The sequence below is a fragment of the Larus michahellis genome, chromosome 1 (genome assembly GCF_964199755.1).
Source record: "Larus michahellis chromosome 1, bLarMic1.1, whole genome shotgun sequence".
Taxonomy (NCBI): domain Eukaryota; kingdom Metazoa; phylum Chordata; class Aves; order Charadriiformes; family Laridae; genus Larus; species Larus michahellis.
This window is the reverse complement of record NC_133896.1, coordinates 52642397-52655395: the sequence shown is the minus strand read 5'-3', so window position 1 is coordinate 52655395 and position 12999 is coordinate 52642397. Positions and strand designations below refer to the sequence as shown.

Below are 12999 nucleotides of genomic sequence, written 5' to 3'. Positions count from 1 at the left end.
GCCAAGCGAGAACACGACAATATCCTACCTTAGGCTGTCTTCGGTCTGACCATTTCTTGAAGAAAAATACTCTCCTTAAGGTATTCAGTGCTCTTCCCTCTCTTTTTCTTTTTTTCCCCTAAAGACTACGTATAAATAAAACTCCTTAATTCTGCTTTGTCTGTTTCCTTTAGACTTCTTTACTGTGAGAACTTTCTTTAAGACTAGCAAAGGAGTGACAGAGGCCAGAGGTTATATAGTTTACTGATTAACTTCATTACAGAGAAGCTTGTTTCTAAATGTCTGAAACAATAGCAATGTCCTTTCCCTGTGTGGATTTACCTGGATAAAATATGATTATCATTCAAAAGGACGTCTCCAGGTAGCCTAGCCATTGTAATTTTGCACCTACTGTGATTTATTAACAACAAATTTTTTATCAATAAATATATAGTAATGGCAGGTGATTCTGTGCAGTGAATTAACCACTTCAATATCACAAGAAGCAGGTTTTAGCTGACTGGATTAACAAATGGTTTTTTTAAGCACAGAAATGTATTCTCAAAAAAAAGGCCAAAGTGCTCAGGCTATACTGGACGCATCTGTATGACAAGATAGAAGAGTGCCAGAGAGATGTCCTGGCCAAGCATCAAAGAACAATTCTCAGCTGTGTAGCTCAGGCGTACCTTTAACTGTCTCTAAAGGGGGCAGGATGGATCTACACTACATAGCCTTTGTTGTTGACCTTACTCTTCTGGGCCCATGTAGCTTCCCTGTGGCGCTCAGATTTTATTGTTTAATATATGTCATTTCAGTTCAAAGCATCTGTAACATTGTGAGGGCTCTGTCAGATGCTACCACAGCAGTCCTGGATAGCATGAAGTCAGAAGATGGTGTGGCGTGCCTTGGTTTGATGGCAGCTGATGCAGGAAGGTACAAATCCCACTGAGACAGTGTTAGAGCACAGTACAGGGTCAAAGAAGACAAACCTACTGCAGTCTTGTCCATGCTGGCTATTTGGGAACAGTCCCTGGAGTAAGCCCATGTCTTAAAGACACCTACTAAAGCAATCCGTAACAGAGCCCCAGAGCAAGGTAAGAGTTGAGTAGTGTTAAGATGGACAGTCAAGGGCACTGTGCCTCTTTCAATCTTCAGCCTCTTTCATTTAGCGCTGAGAGGAGCCCACTAAGACCCAACATCAGATTTGTGACCAAAAGTATGTCTGAGGATCACATCTGGAAGTAAACAGGCAGAGAATCAAGCCCCAGACTGCAAGATTCCCCGTATTTAATAAAGGTCTCCTTTCAAGGTTAAGATCCACAAATGACTCACACATTCACAAAAGAAAGCATCACACAAAGGCTTTTTTTGTTTTGCCTTGCTCAGTGGTGCAACCTTCACCCTCAGAGCCCTGTTCATCTGCATGCGTTCTCGTTAATTTCTTTTTCTCTCAGATTGCCACTCTGTTTGGTTTGGCTCTCTTCATAATTATTATACATACACAATTTTCTGTTTTAATTTGTGTTGGTTTGTTTCCTTTTGATCTGGGGGTCTGTTACAGGCCTCATTATCTTCTCTGTAGGGATGAAGCCAGATGTTGCATGGTCTGCCAGGTGGTGCTAAAGACAAGTAGTTATTTAACACATCTTATGATCTTGAAACTGTTTAATCAGTTTGGACACTTCATCCTACTACCTTTTTTTTTAAAAAAAAAAGAAAAACAAAAAAACCCAGCATAACCAGAACAAATACAAACTTATCTAAAAGAAGTCAGCCTTTTAAGCTCAACTTATGCACTGTTTATGCCTACAACAATTTTCAATGGCATTTTGTTGTTCTTACATTGTCAAATATTTAAGACAAGTGTAGATGTATTGCTTTCTTTTTCCCTTTTTCCCTAGGTTTCATTTTTTGTTCATTCTTCCTTTTCCATTTCAACACAGCTTTTAAGAGCGCACATGCACCCCAAAAAAACTTCTTTCTCAGCTAGGGACATGTACAATGAGGGTGGCATTTCTTGACTGGTTATATTTTTATGTCGTATTACAAGAAAACATTGTCAGGCCATAAAAAAGTACTTAAAATAGGTCTTTATACAAATTAAACATATAATAGTACTAGACTTATCTTTCCTGGTTCTTAAAAATAATTCAATCTCTGATAGCTGAAGTTTGACACTTAATATCTTGCATATTAATAACTCCTACATAAGGTGCTTTCACAGAAAATAGAATGGGGCTATTACTTTAAAGGCCTACTACTTACTTATCATATAAACAATAGCTTGAGTCAAATGCTGTATATATTTCAGATGCCATAAAAATATATAAGCTTGCCCTCCACATATAAAATATGGAGACATTTTTGATATCTGAAAATTAGTTCAGTCCCTTGTAAAAAAGGGGAAGTGACAACCATTGGAAGAAATAAGACAACGGAGATATGTGTATTTAACACATGTATTGGCCCTAATATGAAAAACTTTCAAAGGCAATTGAAAGATGTTATCAAATACATTTTTGCAACAGTCTGCTGTCCCAGCTGAATTGCCTTATTGCCTTAGAACAAGGATTGCCAGCTGCAGCACAGTGCTCTGCTAATGCACCTCAGCGTCTTCTAGGTCACAGCTTGTGTCCAGCCAATCTGGAGCAAAGCGGAGGAGCTCAGATCAGTGTGTGTCTACCGCGGTGGAAGTGTCCACAGGCAAAATTCATTGCATTAAAGTGAACTATGAAGCTCCCAAAGGTTTTAAAGAAGATCAAGATTTCAGTCCTAAATTACAGGGGTTCAAAAATGCAGATTGGTAGGTGTGACACTTTCTTTTCATTCAGGATATGAAATTGGACCAGTCTTCACATAGCTGGCCCTGTTCAATTCAATGGGGCTTGTGAAATAAGAACAGGGTTTGACTGAGGAAGAGAAGTATCTTAGCAGGACAAGTCCTCTGGAGACCCATGCACCTCTGGGATTTCTTGTCATCAAGAGTCCCTTTCCCTCACTGGAAAAACCAGAACTGCAAGGAAGAAAGAGTTGACCTTTTGCATGCACATGCTATAGAGGATGTATCATTTTATGTATCTGATTTTGGCCACTTCTTCAAAAAGATATTTTCTGTAAAGAGGCCTAGGATGTTTCTAAATTGCTTGAGTAGTGAGGTAGAAAAATAGAAGCAGTTTTCCAGAAAGACGGTGAAATAGCAACATACAATTTCCAAATACTGAAAGGTAGAAAACCTTTTTTTCCTTTAAGCTCTTCTGAAATCTGCTGCAACTAGAAATCTTCACGGTAAGTAGGTAGAAGTGCCCTGGAATTACCATGGTGATGAGGCTCAAAGCGCAAGCAACTCACGATTAACAACATTTCTTTTGAGAGACCTGGACCTGCTGGCAATGTTTGGAGATGCACTTAGATTTGTTTTTGAAGGTCTAAGAACACCCTCTCCACAGACTGAGTGAAGCATAATGAAAAGATAATATACGTCCAAGGTTTTTTACAGAATGTGAGTATGCATCTTTGAAAAAGACTTTTTTTGTATAAAGGCTGATGTCTGTAAGCCAGCAATTTCTCACTTGTATTACATCAGAGTGGTAATGCGTGAGAAGCCCTGGGAGAAATGTATATTCTATGGGTCATTTAGAAGTAAAGCTTTCTTCCTGTTTCCTTGGGTTCACATGTCCTTGGGTTCACCTGTCAAAACTGAAAGTCAAAAAACCGCAAGTAGTTTACAAATATAAAATTGAGAGGCAACACTATTTCCTACAAGCATTTTGAAGGGATGGAGTCATACCTTCACAGTGAGTAACCTTCTCTGTGGACTCAGTTGCATAGTATTTCTGATGGTTTTTTTCAGATATAAAAACAAAAGACAGCAAATTTGTAAAGAATTCACTTCTGAGACTAGTGACATCCTGCAGAACAGGACCAAGTGGCCATACAAAGCAGAAGTCACCCTAAGTGAAACACAGCAGGAGAGCTAAGTCTCCTTCCTAATGGGACCCTTGATTCAACCCCTTAATACATTATTTCTGTTACAGAAATGTCAGTATGAATTAAATCTACATTGTGCTAAGCTCTGAATACCTATAATGGGAGACACAATTCCTCTTCTGAAGACCTCACAATTTCTGAGTAAGATTTCACTGTGGAAGGAATGTATTTTACATCAACATGCTTTCTTGTATTTTGAAGCTACCTGATCATCATTCTTTAAAAATGAAGAAGTAATTAGAGAAAAAGCAGACATTAGGGGGAAAGTCTTCTTGACAAAAATTTGGAATAGTTCAGTTATAGAGGACTTTTAAAGGGATGACTGGATGTAAAATTTGGCATCCTAGATTTTAAGATCATTCTCCTCTTTGTATATCATGGCCTGACATTGGAATTAACAGGTAGCAAGGAAGTGTTTTAGCTATTCATATATACTTTTCAACAATTGCAAAAACACTTCTCCCACCAAAACCCAACACATTTATGGAAAAAAAGCAATAATGCACAGTAATTCTATGCGTTTTGCTTGTCATTAGTGATAGTGGTTTAGTTTAGCTGCATGGAGCCAGGACACTGGAAGTGATCTGGTTTGGAGAAGTGCTCACGACTTCTAAAAGCTCTGCAGCAGGAGTGGCTCCTTGTGTCAGAGTCCTCCGTGCCCAAGCCACTATTATTGTTTCGGATGGAACTGGACTGTTTTCAATTTTTCCAGCACTCAAAAAGACAGAATTCTGGTCTTATTTGGACTGGAAACTTCTGAAGTGTTGCAGCTTTCTGTGGGGGTCTGTATTGTTTGTGAGGCTCTGAATGTATCATGTTACTCAACGAAGGTCCCCCTCTGCTGCCAAAAAAGAAAGGCTAAGAAATGTATTATCTTTTTTTCTTAGCAGTACATATAACAGAAGATAGCTTCCCCATGCTTATAAAATATTGACCAAGAATTCTTCATTCATTAAAAAAGGCATGCTTAGCCTTGAAAAATTCAGTGGAACTGGAGCAAGGAGAATTTTCCAGCCTGCATTACAAATTTTCTTGTGCACTGACATTAATAGCATAAGTTTTTAATGGTCTCAATAAGGCAATGGTTTTAATTTAGGTGAAATTACTTCCATAAATTTGCATAAATATGGCAATGCAAATATATTGCAGTATAATTTTATTAGAAATTAACTGAGAATATATCTCCTCAGCTTGATTTAAATGACTCGTGTGAAGATAACATCCAGCCTACGTGCAAAGGTCTGTCTTTGCTGAATTGTTTCAGGTATTAGAATAGTGTTATGAAAACAACCTACAAGCTCTGCTACAAGCAGCGATGAGAGCAATAGTGAACAAGATAAGATAACATTAACACCACAGATCCATTATTTGTTATTCCTTCCATAGGTATTGAAGATTCAAGAAGGTTGGTATAGGTCAACCACATGTCCTTGACTTGAGATTTCAGTGCTTTTTCTTCTAGGTTTCTAAGTAAAGGATAGCTTGCTATTTTAACCTAATTTGGTGACTTACCAAACAAATGAGGACCTTCAGCAAGAGAAAATCCATCAGCAGTGGCTAGCTGGTGATGTCCTATTAAATTCATTTCAGATCCCATTTGTTCTTCAGGAGAAATATGCTAATTAAGATATAAATTGAAAGGAGACCCTGAAAGATATAAAGCAACAAATATTTAAAACAAGATAACTAATTTTTGTGTACTTATTGTAAGGCAGGATTCAGGAGGTTGTTCCAATATTTACTGTAACAAAGATTGGCTTGAAGTTACAATACCTAATTCAGCCTTTAAATAAAATGCTGCATCTAGTTTGTTTGGTTTTTGCTTGCTGTGGTATATTTTATTTGCCATCCTTCTGCTGTTCATTTAAAACTAATGGCAGTTTATGCTCAGCCTTATTCAAATATTCACAGAACAAAGCACTAGCCTGACCTGCTGAGGGCATGCTGCCCAGCCCCCCTTCCAGGGAATACCAGTTGTTTGCATTATTTTTTCATCACCCTTTCATTGTTTCATCGTTTTCACTTACTGAAAAAGTGTAAGTTTCTGGATAGGTCAGAAGAACCAAGCCAGGAAACTCGAGTTTAATTTCCAGCAACTTGCTCTTTATCTTGCCTTCAGTAATTACTGTCTGAACAAGATAAATGGCAGCAAAAACAAAAAGCAAAGCCTTGGTCTAATAACCAGGCTTGCTCACCCGCTCCCTTTGTGGTCTCAAGCAGCCATATAACCCTAGCTTGGAGAGGTTTGGAGATGCATGTGCCTGCTCACTAGTGTACTTTCCTAGCAGGTCAGATGGAGCAGTTTTCATCTCCTAAGGCTATCCAGTGCCTCTGTATCCAGGTCTTCTCCTTCTAAGTCCAGCCACTAGGTTATTAAGGCAAGAGGCCTGATGTTGCCTCCTACTTGAGCAGAGACTACAGCTAGAGCAGGACCTCATCCAGGAGGAAGCTATGCAAGAGGCTCCCTTGCGCAGGTCTGGCTCATGTGGGTGGGAATGGGACAACTCAAGATTTCATTTGAGGGAGGACCATCAGCAACAGGAGAACATACAGCTCTAACAAGGAGATGTCTCAAGCATTTATGCAGACACACCAAGAGGATTCTGCATAAAGTTGACAGAAATCTGTTTTGCTTTGTCTTATAGTCTTAATTCTTTATTTGGTTTAATTCCTGTGGGACTGTCCCTTGGGCTGTGTTTCCACTCGCTGCAGCCCGGTCTGCTTCCCAGTGAGGGCTCGGCATGTTTCTTGAGCAGAAGTGAAGTCATCTGACAAAAACGTGAATGCAGCAGGAGGCCCCAGTGCTGAGCAGACTAGGAAGTAGCTTGTGAGAGTGGCAAGCACACTGTGTAATTATATTCAGATTTGTCCATAAGGATTCATTAAGTTTTTTCTTAACATAAACAAAGGTCCTCTAATTAGACAGATGCATTTTATATGTCTGCCCACAGATAATTTAAACAGTTTACTCAGAAATGTCAAAAGCTACTTGTATCACAGACCAGATAGGGTTCTTGTGGCAAATAACATGTAAACACAGAGTCTCAAATCTAGCACAGAAACACAGTTTTGCAACAACAAAAAACTCCATGTATCTTGGGATGGGGGTTGGCAACCAGCCCAGCCACCCCAGTAGGCCCACGTCTACTTCCATCCATTTTACTGCCTCGCCACCACATTTTCTGGGGAAGGTATCAGCTGGACTCAAGATGCGGGGCTGCCCACATAGCTGCAAAGGTCTTATAATTCCTGACAGCCATTTTTCTCATGAACTGCCCATAACAGACCCTTGGGAGGGGTTTCCTCTTACAGCCTGTTACAAAGGCTCTGCGACAGGAGAGAACAGCAGCACAGTCAGGACACTTACAGTGGTCAGGAAGATAAACATCAAAATGAACCATCACCAGAGGGCTCCTGAATGTTTCTCTGGATTTTCTTACTGAAGATGGGAGGAGAGAGGCCATCTCCAACCTCTCCTCATGTCCAAGTCCTTCAATAGCTTTGTTACAGCCCATGGGTATGCAACCCTTGCAGTTCCTTGCAGGATTATCTCTCCCTGCAGCCAGACTTGAAGATTACATTCCACCACTACTAATTCTTGTGTTTCCTCCTCAGACCCTATATGAGGAGCTAACACTGCAACAGCTAACATGTAAGCATTGGGACTGTGAATTTCTATATCTTCATAGAGAGCCTAGAACTTATCTTCTTAGGCAATGTTGGATGTTATATCAAAACACTTTAAAGACAGTCCCAAAATGACATCCATTTTAAAGTATTTTGTTAGACTGTCAGTATATGGTCAGACTTTCCATGCATAGCTTCTTAGTTTGTAAGGTATATATCCTGCATCTGTCTAGTCTGTGCTGCAAATAAAGGAGAAAGCAAGCAAGCTATATTTTTAAATGCTAATATAGTGTCTGTGTTTTTACAGTCTCTTTGAAATGTCTGTAGACTCCTTTCTTGCTTCTTTGAGGCCATTCCATTTTTTAATGTGTCATTAGTTAATGTCATTCTTTAACCTCAAGATAGGCTTCTTAAACTCTATTATTCTTTACATATGCACACACAAAAAGCACCCTGGTGCTATTAATACTGCCTCGTTTATAGTAAGAATCTTGAGGATATATTTGTCATAACCTCCCAGTACTATAGGACCTTACAGGTTTGTAACTCTACCCCTCCTGCCACATTAATTTTGATCTGGATGGATTCAGTTAGAGTCAAATGTTCATGATGATTTTAGAGTTCCCACCTTTTCTAATATTTAATTTTCTTTAATATATTCAGCTGATGTACTGGATTTCATGGAGGAAGTTAATCCTACCTTCTGGGGATATCTGCAAGGCACAAAACATGATCACCATTAAAGAGCACTGGAACAGGCTGCCCAGAGAGGTGGTGGAGTCTCCATCTCTGGAGATATTCATAACCCGCCTGGACGCGTTCCTGTGCAACCTGCTCTAGGTGACCCTGCTCTGGCAGGGCGGTTGGACTAGATGATCTCCAGAGGTCCCTTCCAACCCCTAACATTCTGTGATTTTGTGAAATATATTTTCCATTACATGTAGCTTTGCTACTGTAAATTTGCCTGAACACCAAGATCTACATTAAATACTGATTGACATTTTGCTTTGATTTGCCCCTGAATCCAGCCTGCTGTGAGCCATCTAACCTATAGTAGATTTATCCAATTAATTTCACCAGTATTTAAAAGCAACAGCTAGTGATTTACAGCTTTCAGACCTACACCAGACACACAGTATAAAACACTTAAGCACCACTTATTCCACACATCGTTCAGTTCTGGGAAATAGTATAGGTCAGTGTCACAAAGCATCACAGATCCAGGGGTGGACTTCACTTTCAAAGAGCCAGTTCCACAATGCACATCCCATCATTAGCCTCTTCTCAGCCTAATCTTCCTATGTTGTGGTCCCAGACGGCTGCAACTCCCATGGAGCAACTCCGGAAGCATTGCCCTGGCCAGTGGGCTAGTCACACCCAGCAGACATAGAGAGGTACCGAAATTGCTCGCAACACAGTCGGGTGACAAAGGGTGCCATGTGTAGCACCTATGCACAAAACCTCTTGGCAGAAGTATTCCTTCCAAAGATAGAGGGTCAGAGGTGCTTTTTTGGGCTGATAGCATAAAGATTCGTCATCTCAGCTTCCAGAATAAGTTCATCTACAGGAACTGGGATCAGTAACCACTGTCTTAATTCAGATTTCTTTATCCATCAAAACCACACAATAGTGGAATGCTTCTTGGTACTTGCAGGCATCTTTGGTATGACTACACATTCATAGATATGTCTACCTCATGCTTGCTTCCTTATACAAAGTGTATCTTTTAGCTACTGCTATCAAGATGAATCTAGATGACTTTAGCCAACTGACTGATACTCCATCCTGAGGTGTAACCAAAAAAAAATAATGCATCAGATAGATAGGTAAAAGCCGAAATAAAGGCAATAGGTACACAGGAAATCAATATTGGTCTCCAAAATAAGAGCCCTTCAAGAGAAATTAAGAGGCATGGGATAAGTTACAAAGCTTTCTTTTTGTTTTCCAAGTAATTATTTTAGTTAAGTTGCTAATAAACCTATTTACTCCACCACCTTTTGCAATTATTTTCGTAAGCAAAAAGTATACAGCAAACTAGAAACCAATATGTATTATGTAAAATATGTGTCCAATGGCTTGAGATTATTTTCATCAACTGCATTATTAAAAGCTCTGAAATACATAAAATTTTATTACATGTATCCTTCAGCATACTTAAGAACAGGTAATTAATACATATTTATGTATTATATGTTTAACTGAGAAAATTAAGATGTATATTATGATATATGTGCCTTGTTCTTTCACCGTACACATGTGCATGCATGTTTATTCAGCTTTCTTACCCGATATATGATCATGGGAGTATACAAATATATATGTATACACATATTCACGTGGGTGTAGGTTTCGGATTTATTGTGGACTCTTATCAGTGGACTACCTCTGACCCTACTATGGTCAATAGTAAAGCTTCCCCTGGCTTCTGTGTAAGCAAAGCCAAGCCTCTTAATGAAATAATTGAAGTTTAAATCAACTGGGTTCACTGAAAGAAAAAAGCATCATAGCCCCATACTTTCAGGTAAAGTAAAAACACATTTGATCATCAGGAAATCTCCATGATAGTCTAATTGCATTTTACCTTCAGAAGAAGAATGGTTGAATCTATTTTGATTACCCAGTAAAGGAAGATATATCAAAGCAGGGGCAAAATTTTTCACAAATATTAGTGAGGTACATTTCCCTCCTTCTGTCCCATAATATTGTCCTATTCTTTACACACCTGGCTGTCAATTGCTCAAAGAGAAATTTCAGTAACATCATTAAACTATGGTCCGATCCAAACACCGCTAACATCAATAGGAAGATTCCCATCTAGTTCACACGCTTTTGATCTGGCCTCATAGCCTTTTTGTAGAATATTTAATGCAGTGCCTCACTTATTTGGGAGGCTTTTTTCTTTTTTTATTTACTCGCTTGTTGTTTTAAAGTGTATCAAAGAGACATGAAAGCATTAGGAAGATTTATGCTCCTTGTTTCTAGTCTTTTGCTGCCAGGTCATTTTGGCATGCGCGGCACCTCAGGCAGCTACGCAGCAACTGGTGCAAAATATAAGCAACTATATGGGCAAGTTTGAGGACCAGAGGCAGGACTGGTGTAACTGTGTTTGTTTGAAATTTACTCTTTAGATTCTTTAATATGACATTTAAAATCAGAGCAGCAAAGAGACACAGGGCACAGAAAAAAAAATATAGGATATTCCTACAGCTTAATTCTGAAGCAAAAATAAGTATCTGTAAGCCAGTCACAAGGAGAACTGAAAACTCTACTGGAAGTCTCAGTGGCATTTCTGTAAGTAGCCAAGTAACTTCAAAGAGGGGGGACAGCTTCTGACTGCCCCTGGGATGACCTGCTGAACACCATTTCTGTGTCTTCCTTTCTCCAGCATCATGTCTCACCTGATAAAACTGCAAAATCTCCTTTCTTAACCTGTTTTTGGACGACCTTCTAGCCTAGTGGGATCCCAATCTAGTCTGGGATCTCTCGATTCTCTGTAGCACAAGCAATAGCAATAAAAATAACAAAAGCCACATGTGTCCCACCGTAATTATAGTTTTCTGAAGATAAACGACCAGCGGGACCACTCAGAATAAATGGATATTTTCTTAAAAATCAGCAATGGATTCAAATAGTAATCGCTTGAAATGTGAAAACCCCTATCGCTTGTGCTAGTTATGTGAAATAAGTGCTAAAGTCCTGGACTTTGCAAGATGCACCTGGAATCTGTACACAAAACCATCAAACAAAGGAATTACATAAAAAAAAATATAACTATTCCATTTCTAGATTGTCCCCTGTTTTCCCATTAATCACATTTAAAACATTTTCTGTTCCTAAAAGGATAACACACTAACAAACCAGTACAATTTTAAAGCTGATGCACATAATTAACTAGATAGTGTTATTGCAGGAAAGACTCAGTATCAAAGTTTTACTTTCCTTTCCAGTGACACAGATACGGAGAAACCAGCTTTCTAAAGACAAATTCCAACACTGTCATTATTTTTCATGACCTTAACATTTTTCCCAAGGGGAATTCCTGATGTTGAGCCAGTTTTGTAGATGAAATTACTTCTCCTTGTATTATTTTCCAATACAATACTAGCTTTAAAAATATTTTTCTTTTTTTTCTGGTCAAAAATCCATTAACATCCACTAAATAATTCAGGTCAGAAAATTGCTTTTACACTGCACAACAGCAAGAGCTATCACTCTAAGGAATTATTACTTACTGTTCTTTTCTGGAAGACTGCGGATGGCAGGATGCAAGACACTTCTGTGCTCAGTTCAGTATCCTAACAACTCTCACACAGGAACATTTTTGTTTTGCTTTTTTTTTTAGGTTTAGCAGAAGCCTGTAGTGATAACACAATGAATCAAAGCTTGGGCTCATTGGCTCAGTGCCCTAATGGACAAGGATTACTCATTAACAATTCTTTCTTTGCAAAACTCTCCAAACACAGGCTGTATTAAAACATTGTGAATCCCAGCTTGTCTAGCAGCACAGAGATTTGAGATGCTCATCAACGCTCTAGCAGGGTACAGGGGGGGAAGCTGGCTCAAGAAGTGGGGTGACAGTACCTTGTTGCTGATTATACCACTTTTCTTGCACATGTACATTTTTATGATGCGTGCTCTCTCTCTCGGGTGTCTTCCCCACCCAAGGAGCCCAGATGTCATTCCAAGACATGGACTTAATTTTTAAGTATTTCTGTTACTCTATGCACTTTCTAGGGGATCTAAGAATTACACTGAAGCAGAGTGGGCTATAAATTACAGGGATTTGGGGTCATTAAAATTTGGTTCCTGGATCTGCCACACACACTGAAAAACTGCATTATTTTGGTTTGGGCTCATCTCATAAAGCTTTAGGCTTTAAACTGGGGCCCTTAACTTTAAACCTAGTAGACTCATGCAACTTTTGTGCACAAGCGAAAGAAATTGGTACCTGTAGATGGTGAATCACATCCTGGGTGGGCTGCACTGCTCCTGAAAATGTCGATCTCTCGCCACTGACAAAAAGGGAACCTTGAACCACTACATCCCCACTTACCCAATAGAGGAATTTAAAGTAAACTGGAACAAATCCAGGCTGTTCTGTTTTAACATCCCACCTACACAGCAAGGATAATAATTCCCTGTTTTGCATTGATAAACATATCCAGTGAGGATGAGTTGATCTGGCAGTGGTTATTGAGGCAAATTTCAGCCAGAGGGGACAGCTGGCAGCATCACTCATGGTAAGTGAGTTCAAGTCTGCCACAGGGTATATGCTCCCCGTCCTTCTTTACATATTTGTACTGCCTGATCAAGAGGGAATACACAGAGGCACAAGCTGTACCTCCTACTCCAGAAAAGAGAGGCGCTGGGCAGCAAACACAGTCCTCTCTAGGAGAAAGGTGACAG

The 12999-nt window shown here is 39.4% G+C and overlaps 1 protein-coding gene across 3 annotated transcripts in view; it reads right to left on the bottom strand.

The window, feature by feature from the left end:
• Positions 1 to 11949, bottom strand: part of NR1H4 (nuclear receptor subfamily 1 group H member 4) — a 41570-nt gene extending 29621 nt beyond the window's left edge. For 2 of the 3 annotated variants that reach the window (XM_074575867.1, XM_074575878.1), the window contains exons 1-2: positions 11826 to 11949; positions 5479 to 5613 (exon numbers count right to left, since the gene is read on the bottom strand). In XM_074575867.1, coding sequence (XP_074431968.1) covers positions 5479 to 5563 — 85 coding nt within the window. In that variant the 5' untranslated portion in view covers positions 5564 to 5613; positions 11826 to 11949. Of the gene's footprint in view, positions 1 to 28; positions 156 to 5478; positions 5614 to 11825 lie in introns of those variants that run through there. The other variant, XM_074575887.1, reaches the window with a different exon arrangement.
• Positions 11950 to 12999: the final 1050 nt, after the last annotated feature.